At 35.4% G+C, this 26,332-nt stretch overlaps 1 protein-coding gene across 8 annotated transcripts in view; it reads right to left on the bottom strand.

Annotated features, from left to right (window-relative positions):
- ZNF214 (zinc finger protein 214) overlaps window positions 1-26,332 on the bottom strand; it is a 66,060-nt gene that overhangs the window by 35,457 nt on the left and 4,271 nt on the right. The window contains exons 4-6 of one of the 8 annotated variants that reach the window (XM_008008263.3): window positions 10,851-10,898; window positions 6,701-6,847; window positions 3,382-5,544 (exon numbers count right to left, since the gene is read on the bottom strand). The exons of 3 other annotated variants lie outside the window; for them this stretch is intronic. In XM_008008263.3, coding sequence (XP_008006454.3) covers window positions 3,851-5,544; window positions 6,701-6,827 — 1,821 coding nt within the window. In that variant the 5' untranslated portion in view covers window positions 6,828-6,847; window positions 10,851-10,898 and the 3' untranslated portion in view covers window positions 3,382-3,850. Of the gene's footprint in view, window positions 1-3,381; window positions 5,545-6,700; window positions 10,814-10,850; window positions 10,899-26,332 lie in introns of those variants that run through there. 4 more of the 8 variants (XM_008008272.3, XM_008008250.3, XM_008008271.3 and 1 more) reach the window with 4 other exon arrangements.

Here is a 26,332-nt window from a genome sequence, read left to right as displayed (position 1 = left end):
CATGTGATGTTATATAACCCTGTTCTTTACATGAGATCACTTGAGTGGATCTCTGTTCTTTACAAGCCCCCTAACAGTATGAAACTCTACTTCCATAGAACATATTCCTATAGAATTACTGTAGCAAAGAGTAACAGCAATTTTAAGGCTCAGGATTGGCCAAATTGTTTTTCCAAAAAGTCGTTACCAATTTACCCTCAACATAAGTATACATTACTTCATACTCTTGCTGAAAATTGCTATTGTCATTTTTATTAATAAAAGTGATACTTCATTGCTTTAGTCCGTTTATGTTGTCAACATTTTAAACTAGGTGTCCATTTAATTAAAAAGAGTTCATACTGTCATAATCATGGCAAATATTTTTCCTATTTTTTTCTGACTTACATGTTTTTCACCCACAGTTTAAAAATTTTTATGTGGTCAAATTATGTATTTTTTCTGAGTGTTTAAAAATCCACTCTAGAGAATTTTAAATATTTTGTAGTGGAACCTCCTTTATAAAAATAAAATCTTAAGTTACTTTTGCATATGAAGAGATAAAATGTGGCTAAACTTGCAGTTGTTTTGCTTCTGAAGATACTAGTCTTCATGAAACCACATGGAGGTCCATGGAATACAGTTTAAAAACTTGTATTCAATCGATGTTTTATTCTGATATAGATCATGAAATGAAAGTCTTATTAAAGAGTTAAATCATGATCTTAGCACTATTTACTGAATAATCCTCCTATTCACAGATCTCTATAAGCATATGCACTATATGTTAAAATACTCATATATAATCCATACACTGGTATATTTCTAAACTATTTAGTGACTTAGAATCCTAACTTTTTTTTTCAAATATACAATTAAATTCTCCATTATTACAACTTCATATACCAATATACAATTTATTATATGTTAGGGCAATATCATTAATCTTTCTTATAATTATCTTTGCTCTTCTCCAATGTCTATTTTCCTTAAAAGACTAGAACACCTTTATCTTAAATTCATTGGAATTTTCATGAGATCTAAAATAAATATATAAATTAGGAACATTCCCTTAAGGAAAATTAAGACTTCTCTAGTCAAGTCCTCTTTTATATTTCCCCTTTATTATTATTTTCATGCTGCATTTTTATTTGTTCCTCTTTAAATTATTAAAAACCAGATTTTTTGACCATTACATTTTCTGAATTATGCAAGAGTTTAGAAAACTAATGATTTTATATTTTTACCCAACTTAATGAGTTTAACTTAGTGCATTTTTAACACCTTTAAAAACATATTGTAGGTACTCCTTTATGTTTGTCTAATAAACTTTCACCTGGTCTCACATTTAAGCAATATTGCATTTTCATCTGTTATAGCACATAATTAGAAATGTTTAACCCAGTGTTTTCAATATTTTAAAATGAAGCATTGAATATATTTTGATACATTCAGCTTTAATCATCTTGATCCATTTATTTTAATATTTTAGGCCATCTTCTTGGGGATTGTTTTGGTAGTCATTGCTATAGAGACTGAATAATTTGTGCTTTTATCTTCTCCCATTTTGAAAGGTATATGAATTTTTTTAAGTTGTAATTTTAGGTTTGAAAAAAAAGACTTTTCTTAAATTGTCAGTCAAAAAGAAAATGTTATTATGAGTCCCTGCTATTTAAGATCAGAAATGTGGCACTTATGCTCTCTCTCCGGTTGCTGGATGTAGCAAATAAAAACAGAAATGACCAGTTAAATTTGAATTTCAAATGTATGAAATTTTAGTGTAAGTCCCATGCAATATTTGGGACATCCTTATACTAAAACAATTATTCTTTGCTTATATGAACTGGGTATCCTGACTTTACTCTCCTACCCAGACTCAGCATTTGTACATTTTACACTCAGCATTTATATATTTTCTTGCACATTTAATTTTTTGAAGTTGTGGAAACTATTCAGACAACTGCATGTCTAATTGATTTCAGTGCTCATCACTAGTCCTTTTATACCATGATTTCCACATTCACAAACTCTTTAAGGCACATGTATGCTACACTGTTTTCTTGCTTATCAAAAATATTTGTTTCCTGAACATATGAAAGACACTTTTGTTATAAAACTGTTTGGTGATAATAAACTTTCCAAATCTCAAAATTCTGAAGGTGCTGTTCCATTGCCTTCTGGGTTACCGTTGCAGAGGTCTGTATCCACCCTCCCTTTTTGGTTTTACAGATAACCAGAATTTTTCTTTCTGCATGCTTTTAATTGCTTCTTTCTAAGCTGTTTCTAAGGTTGCTTTAATACTGGTTTCGCCTAAAATTTAGTGACCGTATACTTTTAACTCAGAAAAAGTTTCTTAATGTCTTTGATCATTGATTCCATGCCAAATGTTCTTTGACCTTCCTTAGAGAAACCTATAATTCTCACACTGGATCTCCATCCTCTAATATTCCTATCTGCCTTTTCTTAGTTTTCATCTCATTATCCTTTTCAGATACATTTAAGATCAGATCAAGTTTATCCATTACCTATCAATTATTTTATATTCTTCAGTGTTAATTGTACTTTTTATTGCATTTATTTTGATACAGCATTTCAGAGCTCCGTGAAGTCCTTCTTTGTTGTACCTATTTCTCTTTTTACTTTAGAGACTCTTCTCTACTTGTGTTTTTCTACTCTAGTTTTATTGAGTTCAGGTTCTCTGTTATGCCACTGAGGACACCAACATTTTTGGAAATTTCCTCTGAAGCCTGCAGCAGCTAATTTTCAGGGCAATACGTTTCCAAGTCTTTAGGATGATATTCTTTTCTTCAGTATTGCAATTCCAATTTTCCTAAACATGCCCACTTTTTTTTTCTCTTGGTATTACTTATTTGTATATCAATAATTAGGACTGTGTATACCTATTAACTTTAACTATTCTGACATAATGGCCAAACTCTCTTCTTACATAATTAGCTTCAGGGTTCATCGTTGCACAGAGTCCTGAGTTCAATGCTGTCCTTGCAGATATTTCTCTATTACCACTCCGTTCTACTGAGATTAAATAAAATTCTACTGCTTGGATCTCCAATTCCGAACTAATAGAGTATCTTCCATTTCTAGCACTTTTGTCCATACCCTTCACACCTTACTTAGAGAAAATTCTGTACTTCTTGTTATTTGGTATCTGAACCTATTATTAAGCATGGAAAACCAGGAAACGGAAGGGATAAGAGTGCACTGTGGTCACCTCAAAGTGAAGCACCCCTGCAACAGAAGGACAGTCCCTGGGTTTTCTGGTTGACAGAGATAACTCAGAGAACACTCTCTCAGACACAAGGTCATACAATGCTTTCCTATCTTTTATTAGGTGGCTTGTGTCCATAAACAACTGAATTCTACTGGCCAAAACTGAGTTTTAAGTTCTGTGTGTTTCCATCTTTTCTGTTACTTCCTAGGGACTTTTTAGGGGAGATAAGAGATGTTGTTTAACAGATGGCCAGCCAGTTTCAATTCAAACCAAAATTTAAGTGTTTTGAAGTCAGTGAAAATACAAAGTTGAACACACAATATAATTTCACGCACACTAAAATGCACAGAAAAAAAGACTAGAATGAAATAGAATGAAGAGTTTTCTCCTTAAATGTTTAATATATTTTATGACTGTATTATATTTATAGTAGGTAAAGAAAAATACACAATAATTTTAAATATATAGGGATTTTTCTAAAGATCTCCTTTTGAAGCAAATAATTCTTAGTGGGAGATAGGGGAAACTATAAATGTTGCTTGGGATTACTTGTGTTATTTATAAGATTTCCTTATCAGCAGCATTTTAGGGTTTAAAGGTTAGGTAAACTTTGATTGAAGCTGTTAACTAAATGAACAATATTTATAAGTTTCCTCTTCTATGATTATTGTGAAGATGTGAATTATGATCAAATCCCTTATAATATTCATGGCATTTATAAGGTTTCTCTCCTGCGTGGACTCTTTGATGAATTCGAAGAGCTGAGCTATGACTGAAACCTTTACCACACTTAGCACATTGATAAGGTTTCTCTCCTGTATGGACCCTCTGATGAATGTGAAGATTAGAACTGTGACTAAAACCCTTTCCACAATCATCACATTTATAGGGCTTTTCTCCTGTATGGACTCTCTGATGAATGAGAAGATGTGAACGCTGACTGAATCCCTTGCCACACTCTTCACATTTGTAGGGTTTCTCTCCAGTATGTACTCTTTGATGAGTGTGAAGCTTTGAACTCTTACTGAAGCTCTTCCCACATTCAGGACAAGTATAGGGTTTCTCCCCTGTATGGACTCTCTGATGAATGCGAAGATCTGAGCTGTGACTAAAGTCCTTCCCACAGTCGTCACATTTATAAGGTTTCTCTCCTGTATGCACTCTCTGATGAATTTGAAGATTTGAGCGTTGGGTAAAGCCCTTACCACAGTCTTCACATTTATAAGACTTCTCTCCTGTGTGTACTAACTGATGAATTCGAAGATTTGAGCTCTGGCTGAAGCCCTTACCACACTCATCACACTTATATGGTTTTTCTCCTGTGTGGACTCTCTGATGAACATGAAGTACTGAACTCCGATTAAAACTCTTACCACACTGATTGCACTTAAAAGGCTTCTCTCCTATGTGAAGTCTCTGGTGAATGTGAAGTAATGAATTCCTACTGAGGTCTTTATCACACTCAATTTTATAGAATTTCTCTTCTGTGTGAACTCTTTGATGATTGTGAAGACTAGAGATCCGGCTGAAGCTCTTACCACATGCATTACAGCTGTAAGGTACCTCCCCTATGTGAACTCTCTGATGAAAGTGAACTCCTGAGCTCTGATGAAAGTTACTGTCAACTTTATCACATCCATACAGCTTCTTACCTATGTGGATTCTTGGATGTCTACACAAGGCTGATCTCTGAGAGAAGCATGCTTTACGGATAGAACATTGACAGAGGTTTTCTCCAGGTTGATTTCTCTTGTGGAAAATACACCGTGAGTTCCAACAATAAATTTCTTTACATTTATTACATCCACAGTAGTTTTCTTCCATTGAATCTTTCAGCAGGTCTTTCTGACATATCACCCCAACATACTGTGGAAGGGCTTCCTCCACTGGGATATAAGAATGCTGAACTATGAGCTTCTGTTCTTTTTCCATGGAGAGGTTTTTCCTGGATATGCCAAGATGGTATCTGCCCCCTTGAAAACCATGTGAACCACTCATGTAGATTTCTCTACCATAGTCTTGGGTGGTTTTTGTTTCTAAGGACTGCCAAGGTATAAAATTTTTATATTTTAAGTTCCTGCGATTTTTGCTTTCAAAAGTCAGTTCATAGTTCCCACACCCTGGTACTTGTGTGGAAAGTATTAACCATTTCTGACACTGGGAGCGATCTTGCTGTGTTAAGTCTTTGGAATCTTTCCCTTGAACAGTTTCCCCATAGTTCTGATTCTCACACATCTGAGCACCAGCATTCCACCAGCCTTGCCAGCAGGAAAAATTTTCATATTCTAAGTATCTGAATTTTTCTTCTTGGGATTTGTAGCTCTTATTGCAGTTTTCTAGAAAAATAAGATAATCCCATAGTGAGATAAAAGTTGTGTTGAAAAATTTCCAACTATCTAAATCAATGATCTTTAAATGATAGGAATATATGTGTGGGTGGGGGTAGGAAAGGAGGGTTATGACTCTGGCTGCTCCATTTGGGTCTGAAATTCATTTGTTTTGTTCATTCATGTATGTATTCATTCATTCATTTATTTATTCATTCCACAAGCATATTTTGAACAGGCACTGTTAGAAAGATTTAACTTCTATTTACCAGGCACTGTTAGAAATGAGAATAATGCCAACTGCTTAATAGAAATAGTCTTAAAGACTGAGATATAATTAAATTACTTTATTTTGGATATTATTATAAGAAACAAAATATATTGTTCCTATTTTTCTGTTCTAGAATAGCACGGTAGATTGAGAAAAAATGACTACATTAACTCACTACTTTACCTACACCTTTGGTATTCTCCTTCCACACTCTCTCTATGCTTGGCTACACAACTTGCGTTGGTGACTGGGAAAATAACAAAAGTCACACAAGCAGAGACTTGAAAAGCCCCTCCCCTTTCTCGATGCTTTTGAAAATCCTGTGACCCCCACCATGTAAGTGTGCTTGGGTTGGCTTGTTTGAAGAGAGATATGTGACCAACACATTCCCACTACCTCCACTGATACTGAGCCAACTGCCCCACATGTGAGTCAGGCCAAGCAGCTTAATCTTAGACCAGTCAGCCACAACCAAATCTCTCCATGATAAAAGATCTATCCAGTCAATGAGAATCATAAAAAATAATAAAGTTTGTTTTTAAGCCACTAAGTCTGGCACAGTATGTTATACAACAAAAGCTAACTTATACAAATAGCATGAAGAGAGAAAAAACTTAGGACCACACAAAATTGACTACGTATGGAGATATGTGTTTTAAGGGCAATGCAGAAAATAACTAAAACTAATAATCACAAGTATCTATTAATGATACAACCTAGGTGTCCTGGAATCTGTCTTGCTTTATCTTTTATTTGTGACCTGATTTAAGAAATATTTTTGAGAATATCTCTTCCAACACCTCAATATAACACCCAGATAAAAAAACAAAATACTCAACAAAACTGTTCCTAAAAGAAACTCTGACTATTCCCTATGAGGTGGGATAACTTTACCTACTGACATGACATTTGTGTAGTTCTCCCACATGACCTCCCTGTAGAGCCTTTTTTGAGAAGAATCCAGGAATTTCCACTCCTCCCAAGTAAAAATAATAGTGACATCTTCAAATGTTACTGCCATCTGGTCAAAGATCAGGCTTTCTAGGAAAAAGAAATCTAAGTGAGAAGATGGACAAAGATAAAGACATTTAGCAGATTAACATAAGTGGCAAGCCAAAAAGAACTTCAACAAAGAAGAAAACCAAGAAAGGTAAGGAGAGGTATAACAATAGTAGTCAAACAGCTAAATAATATATCCAATCATGAAACATCATCACTATCAAAAGAAACACCTATATAGCACTTGTCTACTAAGTTTTTTACCTATATTTCAGTTACTCCTCACAGAAATCCCATGTTGTAGGTAGCTTTCTACTACTATTATGCATTTTAGAATGGAGAAGAGATAAATATATGTATTAAAACTGCCTAAAGTAATTCTTTTAGTGGAAAGAACAGATCATAAATTGGTTATGTGGCAAATCCATTTTGTTTCTTTTTAAATTTTTCATTGTATTTATTTGATCACACATTCTTAATTCTAAATTTCAATTTAAAATATTGAGTACCTACTAAGAATAAAGGAAACAGATACTTTTAAGGAGTTTACAATAAAATGGAAGGAAAGCCAAATACTATCATTATCAGCAGCAGCACCATCTTAGCTGCAGCTATATCTTATTGAACATTTATGAATAGGGCTACGTTATCTCATTTACTCTCAGAACAATCCAATAAGGTATTATTATTCACACTAAATGAATATGCAAACTAACGTTTAGCAAGACTAAGTTACTTGTACAAGATTATGTAGTTACATCATAGATGTTTTTAAACTCAGCACTACCTATAAAATAAAAGTGAGATAAATTAAAAACGTTTGATAAAGTGTTTCAGTTGAGATTTCCATATACTGTCATAATGTGTTAATGAAGGGTAAAGGAAAGATGTACTGAAATATTCAAGGGTAAAAAATATGCAGCCAAACTACTATTTTCCAAATAAACTACATGAAAATATATATCTAAACAACAAAACATTAACCACAAATAAGAACTCAAGAATGAGAACATTCAGAGCCATATATTTAAATATCTAGTGGCCTATTTTTAATGTTTATAAAATAAATTTAATAAATTTTAAATATAATGAATCCACTTTAAATATATAAATTAAAAAAAGAAAAGAAATTTGGGATGCTCAGAAACTCAAACTACAGGAGTGAAACTGTGAAAGTTGTATCTATCTAGAAAATAAATGGACTCACTGATCTCTAGTTTTATAAAAAGTACAATAAAAATAAAATTCAATCTGTAGTTATTGGATTTACTTTTTAAAAAAATTTAAGGATTTATTTTAAAAACATATTAGCAATCAGGAATCTAATTTCTTTTACTGAAAATAAGTTCATAAATATTTAAAACATTAAAATGTAAGTAAAAATTAAAAGCCTACCTTCCCCCAAATAATTTAAGAAATAATCACTATAACCAGTTTTCACTGTGTTTTTTCTAACCTTCTTCCATGTATACACAACACACATTCATACTTCACTGATTTTTTTCCTTAATAAAGACATGGTAATTCTGCAATTTTCTTTTTTTCATTTAATACATAGAGTACAACTTCCCACTTCAGTACAGGTAGACCTATCTTATTTATGGTAATTTTTAAACATGCCCATAAATTATTTGATCCTTTCCTTTCAAGAAGTGAAGCCTAATTCCCCACCCCTTGAATATGGGCTGAACTTAGTGAGTAACTTCCGATGAATAGGAAATAAAGTGGATAAGGAAGTAGTGTTATGCAACTTTGGAGGCTGGGTCATAAAAGTCACTGCAGCTTCTTTCTTGCTCTCTCTAGGATCACTAGCTCTGGGAAAAGCTATATGCCATGTCATGAGAAAACTTAAGCAGACCTGTGGTGAGGAATTGGGACCTTCTGCTTTCACTGAGAAATGAGACATCTTGCCAACAGCCATGTGAGTAAACTATCTTAGAAGTGGATCCTCCAACCACAGTGCAGCCTTCAGATGACTACAGTCCCTGCTGATAGCTTCACTGCAACTTGATGAGAGACCTTGAGACAGCTTTGCTTCTTTCAGATTCCTCACCCTCAGAAACTGGGTAAGATAATGTTTGCTGTTTTAAGTATTAAATAATTTGTTTTGCAATAATAGATAACTAATATTATTTGCAAAACTTATGTAGCATTTCATTTTATTGATGTCCAAGACTTAACTGTTCCCATATTAATGGACATTAAGATCGCTTCCAGTTTCTTGGCTATAACATATAGCAAAAGAATTCTCTTAAATATATAATTATTTCTATTGTAATAATATTTCTTTATGATAATGTCTATATGATAAATACAAATATTTCTATATGATAAATAGATATATTTCTGTATGACAAACCTCTAGAAGTGAAATTTTCAGGCATCTGTATTTCAGTTTACTAAAAAATACTATAAAATGTCCCTTGAAAATAGTTTTTAAAATGTTACAAATATTTTCCCCTAACGGAACAATAAAAGAAAGACACCTATATTCAATATTAGCAAGTACAATAAATCTAAACAGAAAAAAGAATTATATAAACAATAAACTAAGATGACAAGTAAGCCTATTGATAAAGAAAAGGATACTAAAATTGAGTTTTAAAATAAAGTGGCATACTGCTTATAAGAGATATACTTCAAACTAATGAATTCTGAAGGATTAAAAATGATCTGGCTAATTGTTTTCTTGTGGCGTTTAAGTTCTTTATTTACTTCCTGTTAGCTGGTTCTTTTGTTCCAGAGACTTGATTAGACTACGGTTCACTTTTTCTGACAAGAATACCTGCGTATATACTTCCTATAGTACATTTTAGTTAGCTAAACTGAACAATGGCTTCAGGTGCTATCAGCCCAGTCCTTCCATTCCAAGATTCTCTTAAACCTTTCATTAAAAGTTTTAGCAATAAATGATGATCATTTCCTGGATTTGTGATTTCATTAGGTTTTACAAATTGGTTGTCTAATTCTGTAATTCTACCATTCCTTGTGCATACATATGCTATAATTCTTCTATAATGAAAAACTTGCCATTACAAATTTTCTGGTTATCCTGAAATGTAATCCTAATGAAAAAGACAAGATAAAATGCTTGATTATCTCCCAAACTTACTCTCTTTTAAAAATCAATTTTCAGAGTAATGAGACAGGGCAAAGCAATCACCAACTATGACCAATGAGATTTGTATTATTTTGCTTTTCAATGTTTACATACTCACTGATTCTTACATAGTGGATGGGTTGCAGTTAAATTGCAATCATTTTTCTTTTAGATGTGCAAGATTCTCTCATCTCAGACTAGTAAAAATCCCTTCAGGTTGGCTCCTAGGTTTGTAATATGACCATTTTTGGTGTTTGAGAGCTTTCCTTGCTTTCTGGCACAACAAATGTCCAGGTTCATTCTTGTTCCATTTCCTTGACGAACCAGGATGTAGTATTTCTCCCAGGAGTCTGGTAATTTTCCACTCCTTTTTTGGTATATAAGTAACCCTCCAACAATATTATATAAACTTGATATCTCTTTTGTCTTATCATCTATGAACATAGCTCTGATTATTAGTTTTCTTTAAGGTCCTTTTCAAGAAAGATCAGTTAAAATCATTCTCTATACATCTGGAGTTTTGATTCCTTCTTTTAATATTGTCAGATTTTGCTTATACAATTTGAAATGGTGCTTAGCTATATATTAGTTCATGCCTAATACATCTGCTTGATGGATCTTAACCACTGTTTAACATGATTGACCTTTTATTGTGAAATTAAATAGGTCTCTTGTAAAGAGCACAGAGCAAGATTTCTGTTTTTCACTCAATCAGTATGACTCAGTTATTTTATTATCCATGTTTATTTATTGTGATTACTAATATAGACTTATTTCTAACATACCATTTTTTATTCTTCCTTTCCCATCTTTTAGATTGACTGACAGTTTTATGCTTAAATTTCTTCTCATCACCACCTTTTCATTTATATAGGTTTCAATTTCACACATAGTTTCTATTATTTTAATAAGTAATCTAAATATATTTTAAACATATACACTTACCTATTTTTCTAATAAGTCAATTAAGAAGAGAAACAAATTCAGGAAAGGCTGCATGAAATATGACAAGAAAGGTGATCAAGTACCTTGGTAAAGTTTATTGTTATCATAAAACAAAACTAACAACAAAAAATATAGGAGAGCAAAGAAAAAAGGAGACATAGAAAGTATGTCAATGCCTACATATCTGAACTACAATTCTTGACAATACAAACATGAGGGGAGAAAGAGAAGGACATAAGAGTGTGTTAAAGTCCACGTCTTACTTAAAATATGACCTAGATATTAATACATTTAAAAAGTCAGGAGGGGCAAATGAAAATCATTGTGGGTTTTAAGTTAAGATATTAATACATTTAAAAAGTCAATAGGGGTAAATAAAAGTCATTGTGGGTTTTAAGTTAAGCACAACCATCATAAGAACCAAAATGGAATCTATGAAAAACAAAATAAAAACAGAAGAGAACTTGCTCCATGGGAAAACAGAAAATAAGAAAAGAAAAGATGGCAAAATAATATAATAATAATTAAAATAATTTTAAATAATTTAATCTTACAGATTAAAAGACCCATAGATTAAAAAATAAGATTTAGCATGTGGTTTAGAAGAGATACACTAAAAAGAAAAATATTTAAAAATACAAGGATAGAAAAAGATTACAAAAATATGAATCAAAAGAAAGCTGAAATAGCAAACTTAATTTCAGATGAGTAAAATTTATGGCAAAAATACCATAAGGGACAAAAATGTTTTTTATATGAATAGTAAGAAAAAATATCCAAAATAAATTGCATCCACAAATAAAACTTCAAAACGTACCAAACGACAAGTGTCACAAATGTGAGGGGAAATATATATACCATTAGTTGTAATGATAGATATTAATATGTCCCTCTCAAAAAATTATAGCAAGAAAACAAAAAAACACTAATAATATGAAGACTAAACACCACAAATAATAAGCTTCAGTTATTTTATCTGTGTTGAACTCTGCACCATCAAAATACAAAATACACATTATTTTCATGAATACATAGCACTATAAGATAGACCATGTATTAGTCCATAAAATAAATCATGATAAATTCCAAAGCATCAACATAATACAGAATACATTCTCTAGCTACAATGTAATAAAATTTGAAATTATTAACAATAGAATTTTAAAAGTCCACACTTCTGAAACCCAAGTAACATACTATATTATTAAGTAATCTTTGAATTTAAAAGAAAAAAATAACAATTCTTAATTTTTTTTTCCTAAAAATCTAAATGTAATAATGACAATAATTACACAAAAAATGTGCAAGATCCAAATGAAATACTTGAAGGAAACAAAAATGGCTAGAGCAGCTGGGCAAAGTGGCACACACCTGTAATCCCAGCACTTTGGGCAGATCGCTCGAGCCCAGGAGTTTGAGACCACTCTGGGAAATATGGAGAAATCCCATCTCTACAAAAAATACAAAAATTAGCCAGGCATGGTGGCACACACCTGTAGTCCCAGCTACTCAGGAAGTTGAGGTAGGAGGAGCGATTGAGTCTGGGAGGTTGAGGCTGCAATGAGCTGTGAGTGTACCACCGCACTCCAGCCCGCAAGACAGAGCGAGACGCTGTCTTAAATAAATGAATAAATAAATACTTTTTTTAAAAAACCCAGCTAGACTAACATCATACTGAATAGGTGAAGGCTCAAAGTATTTACCTTGAGAACCAGAAAAAGACAAGAATGCCCACTCTCACCACTCCTATTCAACACAGTACTGGAAGTCCTAGCCAGAGCAATCAGGCAAGAGAAAGAAATAAAAGGTATCCAAATAAAAAGACATGAAGTCAAACTATCTCTGTTTGCAGATGATATGATTCTATACCTAGAAAATCCCAGAGTCTCTCCCCCAAAGCTCCTTTAGCTAATAAACAACTTCAGGGAAGTTTCAGGATACGAAACCGATATACAAAACACAGTAGCATTTCTATATACCAATAACATCCAAGCTGAGAGCCAAATCAAGAATGCAATCCCATTTACAATAGCCACAAAAAGAATAAAATATCTATGCATACTGCTAACCAGGGATGTAAAAGATCTCTACAACAAGAATTACAAAGCACTGCTCAAAGAAATCAGAGATGACATAAACAAATGGAAAAACACTCCATGTTCATGAATAAAATCAACATAACCAAAATGGCCATATTGAAGCAATATACAGATTCAATGATACTTCTATCAAACTACCAATGACATTCTTCACTGAATTAGAAAAAAAAACTGTTTTAAAATTCACATGGAACCCAAAAGGAGCCCAAATAGCCAAGGCAACCCTAAGCAAAATGAACAAAGCTGGAGGCAACACGTTACCTGAGTTCAAACTACAAAGCTACAGTAAACAAAATAGCAGGGTACTCATATAAAAACAGACACATACACCAATGGAACAGAATATAGAGCCCAGAAAAAAATGCCTCACACCTACCACCATCTGATCTTCAACAAAGTTGACAAAAACAAGCAATGGGAAAGGACTCCTATTCAATGAATGGTGCTGGGATAATTGGCTAGCCATATGTAGAAGATTGAAACTAGACCCCTTCCTTACACAGTATACAAAAATCAATTTGACATGGTTTAAAGACTTACATGAAAACCTAAAACTGTAAAAACCCTGAAAGATAACTTAGGGGATACCATTCTGGACACAGGACTTGGCAAAGATTTCATGATGAAGACACCAAAAGCAACTGTAACAAAAACAAAAATTGACAAATGGGACCTAATTAAAGTAAAGAGCTTCTGCACAACAAAAGAAATTATCAACAGAGTAAATAGACAACGTACAGAATGGGAGAAAATATTTGCAAACTATGCATCTGACGAAGATCCAAAGTCTAGAATCGACAAAGAATTTAAACAAATTAACAAACAAAAAAAAAACCCCATTAAAAAGTAGGCAAAGGACATAAATACTTTTCAAAAGAAGACATACATGCAGTCAACAAGCAATGAAAAAAATGCTCAACATCACTAATCATCAGATAAAGGCAAATCAAAACCACAGTGAGATACCATCTCATATCAGTCAGATGGCTATTATTAAAAATTCAAAAAATAGTAAGATGCTGACAAGATAGCAGAGGAAAGGCAATACTTAAATATGCTGATGGTGGGAATGTAAATTAGTTCAGTCATTGTGGAAAGCAGTGTGGTAATTTCTCAAAGAACTTAAAACAGAATTACCATACCCAGCAATCCCATTACTGGGTATATGCCCAAAGGTATATAAATTGTTCTATCATAAAGACAATAAGCATGTGTATGTTCATTTCAGCACTATTCACAATAGTGAAGACATGGAATCAACCTAAATGCCCATTAAAAATAGACTGGATAAAGAAAATGTGGTACACATACACCATGGAATACTACACAGGCATTGAAAAAGAATAAAACGATGTCCCTTGCAGCAACACGGATGGAGCTGCAGGCCATTATCCTAAGTGAACTAATGCAGACACAGAAAACCAAATACTGCATGTTCTCACTTATATGTTGGAGCTAAATATTGAGAACACATGACCACAAAGAAGGGAGCAACACATATCAGGGCCTACTTGCTGGTAGAGGGTGAGAGGAGGGCGAGGATCAAAAAACTACCTATCTGGTACTATGCTTTACCTGGTTGACAAAATAATTTGAATGTCAAACACCCATGACTCACAATTTATCTATATAACAAAGCTGTATATATACCCCTAATCCTAAAATAAAAGTTTAAAAAAAGTCTAGAAATAAAGCATTCAGCTCAGGAGTGTAAAAAAGAGAAACCATCCCCCATTTTAAAAAAAAAAAAAAATCAAACTTCAAAAAAGAAGAATAAAGTGGATGTCAAAGATATAAGAAACAAATAAATGATTGAGAAAATGCATAAAGCCAAAAGATGTTCTTAAAAATTTAATGTCAGATCAATGAAAGTCAGATTTCTAATAAGACGGTTATGAAAAAAATACTGGGCAAAATATGGAAATAACTTTAGACATAAGATTTTTCAATGATGCAAAGGTGTTGTGAACTATATATATAAGGATATTTATCAGCTACAGGCAAATACACCTAAATGTTTACCTAAATGGATCAACTCCCAGTAAAGTACAAAAAGGAAATAATAAAATGGCAAAATAGATGAAAGACTAATAAAAAATTATATAGACTAGTCAGTACTAAATTAAAATGGCAGCCATGCTCTTCCTCCCTCTCCCTAATCCCAAAGCTCTAAGAGCTTTATAGTTGAGTTCTAGCAAACATGTAATTAACTTAATTACTATTATAATACATTGAAAACAAAGTAGAGAGTGAAAATTGCCAACTTATTTTATGTAGCTAGTGTAATCTTGGATTCCAAGGCCAGATAAGAACGATACAAATAAAATTAAATTATGGGCACATTTGTAAATTTTGTAAATATACAAAAATCCTAAATAAAATATCAGCTAATTAAATTCAGTAATATATCAAATATATGCAGCGTGATCAGTTTACTATAGGAATGCAAGGATCATTCAACATGAGAAAAATCTATTAACATAATTCACTGTATTACTAGAAAATAGAATAAATCCATGATAATCTCAACTGATGCAGAAAAATCATGTGATATAAGATTCAGGAAGCACAACACCCATATATTCTCTTAAAAACACTTTTAGCAAACTAGAGCAAAAAAATAAACTCCCTACAGTGGCAAAGGTTAAATATCAAGAACTTTAAGCTTAATGGAGAAACTTCACATATATTCCCTTTACAATGGTAACAAGAATGACCACCATCACTGCTGCTTTCAACATAGCACTAGAGATTCTGGCAAATACTAAAAGAAAAAGAACTAAGAGGTATAAGGATTAGAAGCAAAAATATAAAATGTCATTATTTGCATAGTTACGGCCATCTACCTAGAAAAAGAGTACACAGTAAACTATAAGAGAGTTCAGCAAAACTATCAGATACAATAAAGAAATAGTTTAACTGACTCAGCAATCAACTACTAGAAAGTAAGATACCATTCACACCAGAAAAAAAAAGAAAAAAGAAACCCTGTCTTAACCAAGAATACAAAGAATTCTTTGAAGAAAACTTTCACATTCCAATAAAGAAGAAAGATTATCTAAATAAAAGGAGAAGCATGCTTCCATGCTCTTGGATGCAGTAACTTAAATTCAATACATTCCAGTCAAATTTCCAGATGGCTATTCTGAGGAACAGAATAGACTTCTGTTCCTTAAAATTGACAAAGGAAGTAAGTTGGTAAAGACAAGTAAACCAAATGGGAAGACTACCAGACACTGACATATCACCTAAACTATAGTAGTAAAGTCAGAACAGACAGACAGACCAGTAGAATAGAGCAGAGAGCTCAGAGACTAACCAATGTGCTTCTTTATCTACAAAAACATATTAACAATAGAGGTGGCATTAAAAATCAAAGACAGAAGTATGGATTATTTACCAGATAGCATTATGAAAACCGATTAACTATATGAGTTAAATAAAACTGGATTCCAACTTAATACCATATACAATGAGGACACTAGACCAAGTAAGCACTGAAATGTTAAGGGGAAAACTATAAAATTAATGAAAAAAAGATAGAATTTGAAAACATTTACTACTGTTAAATGAATCCAAGAGCCAGTCCCTTGAAAGGAAAAATATTAATAACAAAGTGGATAAATCACAAGCTAGTTAATCAAAGGGGGAAAAAGGAGCACAAATAGAAAAAAAATAAAAATAGGGAAATGGCAACTACAACCTTTAAAAATAACTGGAACAAAAGTTTTCTCAAATAAATTCTTTCAGATTTTCAAAGAATAGATTATCTGATGCTATGAAATTATTCCAAGGCATCAAAAACTGTTCAAGGCATCAGAAACTTGAAAAACTATTCAAGACATCAGAAATAAAGTGAAATATAAGGCCAGTAAAATCCAGCAGCACTTGAATTTATAATCTACTACCATAAAAGTAATTGCTTCAACATTTAGTAGCTTAAAACAGCAATAATTATTTACTATTTCTTATGTTTTTTTCTGGGTCAGAAATTCAGGAGTGGCTTAGCTAGGCAGTTCTGGTTTGGCTCTCACAAGACTGTTGAGTTGTTGGTTAGATATGCAGTCATCAAAAAGCTTGACTGAGGATTCAGTTCCAGGGTGGCTAACTCACATGTCTGGCAGGCTGGTCTAAATGTTGATGAGAGATCTGTTTCTCTCCAAGTGGTCCTTTCAAGTGGTGGGGGCTATCTGTCAACATGGTGCAAGTTTCCCTAAAGAAAGTCAAGCAAAAGCTGCATTGTTTTTATGACTTAGCCTTGGAGGTCACATCCTATCATTTCTGCTGTACTCCACTGATGAGGCAATCACAAGCCACCACTATATTTGAGAGGCGTGGGACCCAGACCCCACCTTTCAGTGGAAACAATGTCAGTCACATTGTAAGAAGAGCATGAAAAATAGCATAAATTGTAAGTGTTGGGAAAAAGCTGAGTGTTGGGAGGGAAACTGAGGCAGGGCTTGCATAATGTCCTTTGGAACGTGTCTAGACTTGCTGGCTCCTTGCATCTAGCCCTCCTAGGCTCCTAACCCATTATCTCAACTAGCAGAACATGTTCCATATAAATGCTAAGCCATCGTTGCTGTAAATCATGTGCTTAATGCAACAACATGTCCTTTTGACCTCCACATTCTCACCACCTGTTTCTCTATTGGATTACCAATAAATAGTGTGGGCTCCCAGAGCTTGGGGCCTTCACAGCCTCTGTACAATAGTGATGATCCCCTGGTGTCTCACCTATTTCTCTCTCACTGTCTCTTTCTCAATCCTTTGACTCCGCCAGACTTTCACACCCCCACGACCTGGTGTTGGGTCTGATCACCCCAACAATAAGTAAGGCCATCTTTGGAACTCAATCTGTTATAATACCAAAGCATTTTATAGCATGGTAAAGTGGTAGTTTATTCCAGAAAGAAAAGGAAGGCTCAAACTAGGAAAGCAATTAACTTTAAACTTTTAGAGGGCGGAGCAAGATGGCCGAATAGGAAGAGCTCCAGTCTCCAGCTCCCAGCGTGAGAGAAACAGAAGAAAGGTGATTTCTGCATTTTCAACTGAGGTACTGGTTCATCTCACTAGGGAGTACAGGACACTCGGTGCTGGTCAGCTGCTGCAGCCCGACCAGTGAGAGCTGAAGCAAGGCGAGGCATCGCCTCACCTGGGAAGCGCAAGGGGGAAGGGAATCCCTTTTCCTAGCCAGGGGAACTGAGACACACAACACCTGGAAAATCGGGTAACTCCCACCCCAATACTGCACATTACCAAGGGTCTTAGCAAACGGGCACACCAGGAGATTATATCCCACACCTGGCCGGGAGGGTCCCATGCCCACGGAGCCTCTCTCATTGCTAGCACAGCAGTCTGCCATCTAACTGCAAGGCAGCAGCGAGGCTGTGGGAGGGGCACCCGCCATTGCTGAGGCTTAAGTAGGTAAACAAAGCCGCTGGGGAAGCTCGAACTGGGTGGAGCTCATAGCACCTCAAGGAGGCCTGCCTGTCTCTGTAGACTCCACCTCTGGGGACAGAGCACAGCTAAACAACAACAACAACAACAACAACAACAACAACAAAAAGCAGCTGAAACCTCTGCAGACGCAAACGACTCTGTCTGACAGCTTTGAAGAGAGCAGTGGATCTCCCAACACAGAGCTTGAGATCTGAGAACGGACAGACTGCCTGCTCAAGTGGGTCCCTGACCCCTGAGTAGCCTAACTGGGAGACATCCCCCACTAGGGGCAGTCTGACACCCCACACTTCACATGGTGGAGTACACCCCTGAGAGGAAGCTTCCAAAGAAAGAATCAGACAGGTACACTCGCTGTTCAGAAATATTCTATCTTCTGCAGCCTCTGCTGCTGATACCCAGGCAAACAGGGTCTGGAGTGGACCTCAAGCAATCTCCAACAGACCTACAGCTGAGGGTCCTGACTGTTAGAAGGAAAACTAACAAACAGGAAGGACACCCACACCAAAACCCCATCAGTACGTCACCATCAGCAAAGACCAGAGGCAGATGAAACCACAAAGATGGGGAAAAAGCAGGGCAGAAAAGCTGGAAATTCAAAAAATAAGAGCGCATCTCCCCCTCCAAAGGAATGCAGCTCATCGCCAGCAATGGATCAAAGCTGGACGGAGAATGACTTTGACGAGATGAGAGAAGAAGCCTCCAGTCCATCAAACTTCTCAGAGCTAAAGGAGGAATTACGTAACCAGCACAAAGAAACTAAAAATCTTGAAAAAAGAGTGGAAGAATTGATAACTAGAATAATTAATGCAGAGAAGGCCATAAACGAACTGACAGAGATGAAAACCATGACACGAGAAATACGTGACAAATGCACAAGCTTCAGTAACTGACTTGATCAACTGGAAGAAAGAGTATCAGCGATTGAGGATCAAATGAATGAAATGAAGCGAGAAGAGAAATCTAAAGAATAAAGAAGAAAAAGAAATGAACAAAGCCTGCAAGAAGTATGGGATTATGTAAAAAGACCAATACTACATCTGACTGGGGTGCCTGAAAGTGAGGGGGAAAATGGAACCAACTTGGAAAACACGCTTCAGGATGTCATCCAGGAAAACTTCCCCAACCTAGTAGGGCAGGCCAACATTCAAATCCAGGAAATACAGAGAACGCCACAAAGATACTCCTCGAGAAGAGCAACTCCAAGACACATAATTGCCAGATGCACCAAAGTGGAAATGAAGGAAAAAATCTTAAGGGCAGCCAGAGAGAAAGGTCGGGTTACCCACAAAGGGAAGCCCATCAGACTAACAGCAGATTTCTTGGCAGAAACTCTACAAGCCAGAAGAGAGTGGAGGCCAATATTCAACATTCTTAAAGAAAAAAATTTTAAACCCAGAATTTCATATCCAGCCAAACTAAGTTTCATAAGTGAAGGAGAAATAAAATCCTTTACAGATAAGCAAATGCTTAGAGATTTTGTCACCACCAGGCATGCCTTACAAGAGACCCTGAAGGAAGCACTAAACATGGAAAGGAACAACAGGTACCAGCCATTGCAAAAACATGCCAAAATGTAAAGACCATCGAGGCTAGGAAGAAACTGCATCAACTAATGAGCAAAATAACCAGTTAATATCATAATGGCAGGATCAAGTTCACACATAACAATATTAACCTTACATGTAAATTGACTAAATGTTCCAACTAAAAGACACAGACTGGCAAACTGGATAAACAGTCAAGACCCATCAGTTTGCTGTATTCAGGAGACCCATCTCACATGCAGAGACATACACAGGCTCAAAATAAAGGGATGGAGGAAGATCTACCAAGCAAATGGAGAACAAAAAAAAGCAGGGATTGCAATACTAATCTCTGATAAAACAGACTTTAAACCATCAAAGATCAAAAGAGACAAAGAAGGCCATTACATAATGATAAAAGGATCAATTCAACAGGAAGAGCTAATGATCCTAAATATATATGCACCCAATACAGGAGCACCCAGATTCATAAAGCAAGTCCTTAGAGACTTACAAAGAGACTTAGACTCCCATACAATAATAATGGGAGACTTCAACACTCCACTGTCAACATTAGACAGATCAACGAGACAGAAAGTTAACAAGGATATCCAGGAATTGAACTCATCTCTGCAGCAAGCAGACCTAATAGACATCTACAGAACTCTCCACCCCAAATCAACACAATATACATTCTTCTCAGCACCACATCACACTTATTCCAAAACTGACCACATAATTGGAAGTAAAGCACTCCTCAGCAAATGTACAAGAACAGAAATTATAACAAACTGTCTCTCAGACCACAGTGCAATCAAACTAGAACTCAGGACTAAGAAACTCAATCAAAACCGATCAACTACATGGAAACAGAATAACTTGCTCCTGAAAGACTACTGGTACATAATGAAATGAAGGCAGAAATAAAGATGGTCTTTGAAACCAGTGAGAACAAAGATACAACATACCAGAATCTGTGGGACACATTTAAAGCAGTGTGTAGAGGGAAATTTATAGCACTAAATGCCCACAAGAGAAAGCAGGAAAGATCTAAAATTGACACGCTAACATCACAATTAAAAGAACTAGAGAAGCAAGAGCAAACACATTCAAAAGCTAGCAGAAGGCAAGAAATAACTAAGATCAGAGCAGAACTGAAGGAGATAGAGACACAAAAAACCCTCCAAAAAATCAATGAATCCAGGAGTTGGTTTTTTGAAAAGATCAACAAAAGTGATAGACCGCTAGCAAGATAAATAAAGAAGAAAAGAAGAATCAAATAGACACAATAAAAAATGATAAAGGGGATATCACCACCGACCCCACAGAAATACAAACTACCATCAGAGAATACTATAAACACCTCTACGCAAATAAACTAGAAAATCTAGAAGAAATGGATAATTTCCTGGACACTTACACTCTCCCAAGACTAAACCAGGAACAAGCTGAATCCCTGAATAGACCAATAGTAGGCCCTGAAATTGAGGCAATAATTAATAGCCTACCAACCAAAAAAAGTCCAGGAAAAGATGGATTCACAGCTGAATTCTACCAGAGGTACAAGGAGGAGCTGGTACCATTCCTTCTGAAACTATTCCAATCAACAGAAAAAGAGGGAATCCTCCCTAACTCATATTATGAGGCAAACATCATCCTGATACCAAAGCCTGGCAGAGACACAACAAAAAAAGAGAATTTTAGACCAATATCCCTGATGAACATCGATGCAAAAATCCTCAATGAAATAGTGGCAAACCGAATCCAGCAGCAAATCAAAAAGCTTATCCACCATGATCAAGTGGGCTTCATATCTGGGATGCAAGGCTGGTTCAACATACACAAATCAATAAACGTAATCCAGCATATAAACAGAACCAAAGACAAAAACCACATGATTATCTCAATAGATGCAGAAAAGGCCTTTGACAAAATTCAACAGCCCTTCATGCTAAAAACGCTCAATAAATTTGGTATTGATGGAATGTATCTCAAAATAATAAGAGCTATTTATGACAAACCCACAGCCAATATCATACTGAATGGGCAAAAACTGGAAAAATTCCCTTTGAAAACTGGCACAAGGCAGGGATGCCCTCTTTCACTACTCCTATTCAACATAGTGTTGGAAGTTCTGGCTAGGGCAATCAGGCAAGAGAAAGAAATCAAGGGGATTCAGTTAGGAAAAGAAGAAGTCAAATTGTCCCTGTTTGCAGATGACATGATTGTATATTTAGAAAACCCCATTGTCTCAGCCCAAAATCTCCTTAAGCTGATAAGCAACTTCAGCAAAGTCTCAGGATACAAAATTAATGTGCAAAAATCACAAGCATTCTTATACACCAGTAACAGACAAACAGAGAGCCAAATCATGAATGAACTTCCATTCACAATTGCTTCAAAGAGAATAAAATACCTAAGAATCCAACTTACAAGGGATGTAAAGGACCTCTTCAAGGAGAACTACAAACCACTGCTCAGTGAAATAAAAGAGGACACAAACAAATGGAAGAACATACCATGCTCATGGCTAGGTAGAATCAATATCGTGAAAATGGCCATACTGCCCAAGGTAATTTATAGATTCAATGCCATCCCCATCAAGCTACCAATGACTTTCTTCACAGAATTGGAAAAAACTGCTTTAAAGTTTATATGGAACCAAAAAAGAGCCTGCATTGCCAAGACGATCCTAAGTCAAAAGAACAAAGCTGGAGGCATCACGCTACCTGACTTCAAACTATACTACAAGGCTACAGTAACCAAAACAGCATGGTACTGGTACCAAAACAGAGATATAGACCAATGGAACAGAACAGAGTCCTCAGAAATAATACCACACATCTACAGCCATCTGATCTTTGACAAACCTGAGAAAAACAAAAAATGGGGAAAGGATTCCCTATTTAATAAATGGTGCTGGGAAAATTGGCTAGCCATAAGTAGAAGGCTGAAACTGGATCCTTTCCTTACTCCTTATACGAAAATTAATTCACGATGGATTAGAAACTTAAATGTTAGACCTAATACCATAAAAACCCTAGAAGAAAATCTAGGTAATACCTTTCAAGACATAGGCATGAGCAAGGACTTCATGTCTAAAACACCAAAAGCAACAGCAACAAAAGCCAAAATTGACAAGTGGGATCTAATTAAACTAAAGAGCTTCTGCACAGCAAAAGAAACTACCATCAGAGTGAACAGGCAACCTACAGAATGGGAGAAAATTTTTGCCTTCTACTCATCTGACAAAGGGCTAATATCCAGAACCTACAAAGAACTCAATCAAATTTACAAGAAAAAAACAAACAACCCCATCAAAAAGTGGGCAAAGCATATGAACAGACATTTCTCAAAAGAAGACATTCATACAGCCAACAGACACATGAAAAAATGCTCATCATCACTTGCCATCAGAGAAATGCAAATCAAAACCACAATGAGATACCATCTCACACCAATTAGAATGGCAATCATTAAAAAGTCAGGAAACAACAGGTGCTGGAGAGGACGTGGAGAAATAGGAATACTTTTACACTGTTGGTGGGATTGTATACTAGTTCAACCATTATGGAAAACAGTATGGCGATTTCTCAAGGATCTAGAAATGGAAGTACCATATGACCCAGCCATCCCATTACTGGGTATATACCCAAAGGATTATAAATCATGCTGCTATAAAGACACATGCACACGTATGTTTATGGCGGCACTATTCACAATAGCAAAGACTTGGAATCAACCCAAATGTCCATCAGTGACAGACTGGATTAAGAAAATGTGGCACATATACACCATGGAATACTATGCAGCCATACAAAAGGATGAGTTTGTGTCCTTTGTAGGGACACGGATGCAGCTGGAAACCATCATTCTCAGCAAACTGTCGCAAGAACAGAAAACCAAACACCGCATGTTCTCACTCATAGGTGGGAACTGAACAATGAGATCACTTGGACTCGGGAAGGGGAACATCACACACCATGGCCTATCATAGGGAGTGGGTAGGGGAGAGGGATTGCATTGGGAGTTATACCTGATGTAAATGACGAGTTGATGGGTGCTGACGAGTTGAGGGGTGCAGCACACCAACATGGCACAAGTATACATATGTAACAAATCTGCACGTTATGCACATGTACCCTAGAACTTAAAGTATAATAATAAAAAAAAACTTTAAACTTTTATAATAACATCAAATAAGAAAAGCCATATTATTATTCTAATGGATGTCAAAAAGTATACTTCTTAAAATTCAACACGCATCCTTCATTTAAAACTACAGACAAAGCATGCAAAACAAAACAAAGCAAAAGACATACAAGCATATCTTAAACGCAAAGGTAAAACATTAAAGTCATTCTCGTTAAAACTGGAAACTTGACAAGGATACTGCAAATCCACAATTTTTAAACTACTGTGCAACTCCATGATAATGCAATTAGACAAAATTAACTGTAGAGGATATGACTGCACATCTGAGAAAGCCAAGAAAATCAGCTGAAAACTAATGGCAATCATAAGGGAATTCATGATCCCAGAAATTCTGCTACTAGAATTATAAACTAGCGATTACACGTGTATACCAAAAGATCTGTACAAGAACAGTTAGAGCACCATAAATGCTGTAACAGCAAAAAACTAAAAACAATCCAAAAAGTCAGTAACAAAATAGATAAGTTGTTCATACTATGAAACAGTACACAGCTGTGAAAATGAACAACTACGTGAATCAACATCGATGCACTGTAAAAGTTAACATTATGCAAAAGAAGCCATTCATGGAAGAATACATACAGTGATTCTATTTATATAATTTTCAAAAATATGCAAAACTAAACAATTGTGTTTAGAAATGTAGATGGAGTTAAAAGCACAGGAAAAAAAAAACTAAGGCATAACAACATTTAAGATAGTGGCTGCCCCTTTAGGAAAGGGATGGGAAATAAATTTTGGAGTCATCAGGGGGCTTTTAAAAGTATATGCTGATTGAGGCTGGGCATGGTGGCTCATGCCTATAATCTCAGCCCTTTGGGAGGCTGAGGCAGGCAGGTCACTTGAGGCCAGGAGTTCGAGATCAGCCTGGCCAACATGGGGAAACCCTGTCACAGAAAAAATATATATATATATATTACCCGGGAAGTGGAGGTTGCAGTGTGCTGAGATCATGCTACTGCACTCCAGGGTGGGAGAGAAAGCAAACAGTCTGTCTTAAAAAGAAAAAACAGTATATGCTGAGTTCAATGGTGGCTATCCATGTTATTATAAATTGTACATATGTTTTCATATATTCTTTTGCTTATATGAAATATGTCACAATAAAGTTCAAATTACATAAAATTTAAGAGTATAGAAAAAGAGTTCAGACATATAAATAATATATATATATATTTTTTGAGATGGAGTCTCACTCTGTCACCCAGGCTGGAGTGCAGTGGCATGATCTCAGCTCACTACAAGCTCTGCCTAAATGAAATGTGTAATAGCAATAATAATATAAATTCCTAAAAATAAATTGACCAAAAATACTCAGAACCTATATAAAGATAGTCTTAGAATTTGAGGGCTAAAAATAAGATTGGGGCCGGGCGCGGTGGCTCATGCCTGTAATCCCAGCACTTTGGGAGGCCAAGGAGGGCGGATCACTTGAAGTCAGGAGTTCAGGACTAGCCTGGCCAACATGGTGAAACCTTGTCTCTACTAAAAATACAAAAATTAGCCAGACGTGGCAGATCACACCTGTAATCCCAGCTACTTGGGAGGCTGAGGCATGAGAATCACTTGAACCCAGGAGACAGAGGTTGCAGTGAGCCAAGAGTGTGCCACTGCACTCCAGCCTGGGCAACAGAGCAAGACGACTCTGTCTCAAACACACACACACACACACACACACACACACACACAAACAGTTGAAAAAACAAGATGACTCTGCTCAATCTTAGGAGAAATAAATATAATTTTGTTCTAACTAAACTTATCTCTGTTTTCAAGCAGGTTTAATCAAGATGTTAATCTTGATTTTGATGTGGGGGAGGAGGAGCTGTAACAAACTGATTTTCAAATGCTTTTGAAAGAAAACCATTTTGAAAGTGGAATAATGAGGAAAGGCTAATTCAATGGCATATTAAAACTTTAACAAGGACTCTGTAATTCATAACATGACTTGACATAGAAGTAGAGAAGATCAATGGAAACGGGTACAAATCCAGAAATGGACACGAGTACAACAGTGCATTTTACACATGAAAAAGGTTACATCAAATTTGTGGGGGAAAGATGGCTTATTCAATTAATGATGTTGGAACAAATGATGACATCTGGCAGAAAAAAAATTAAGCTTGATTCTCTGTCTCAGTTCTTATGTCTTAGTGACTAAAAAAATTATATCAGATATGCA

Source organism: Chlorocebus sabaeus, chromosome 1 (assembly GCF_047675955.1).
Source record: "Chlorocebus sabaeus isolate Y175 chromosome 1, mChlSab1.0.hap1, whole genome shotgun sequence".
Taxonomy (NCBI): Eukaryota; Metazoa; Chordata; class Mammalia; order Primates; family Cercopithecidae; genus Chlorocebus; species Chlorocebus sabaeus.
The sequence above is the reverse complement of the archived record's forward strand: the minus strand, read 5'-3'. Positions and strand labels throughout refer to the sequence as shown.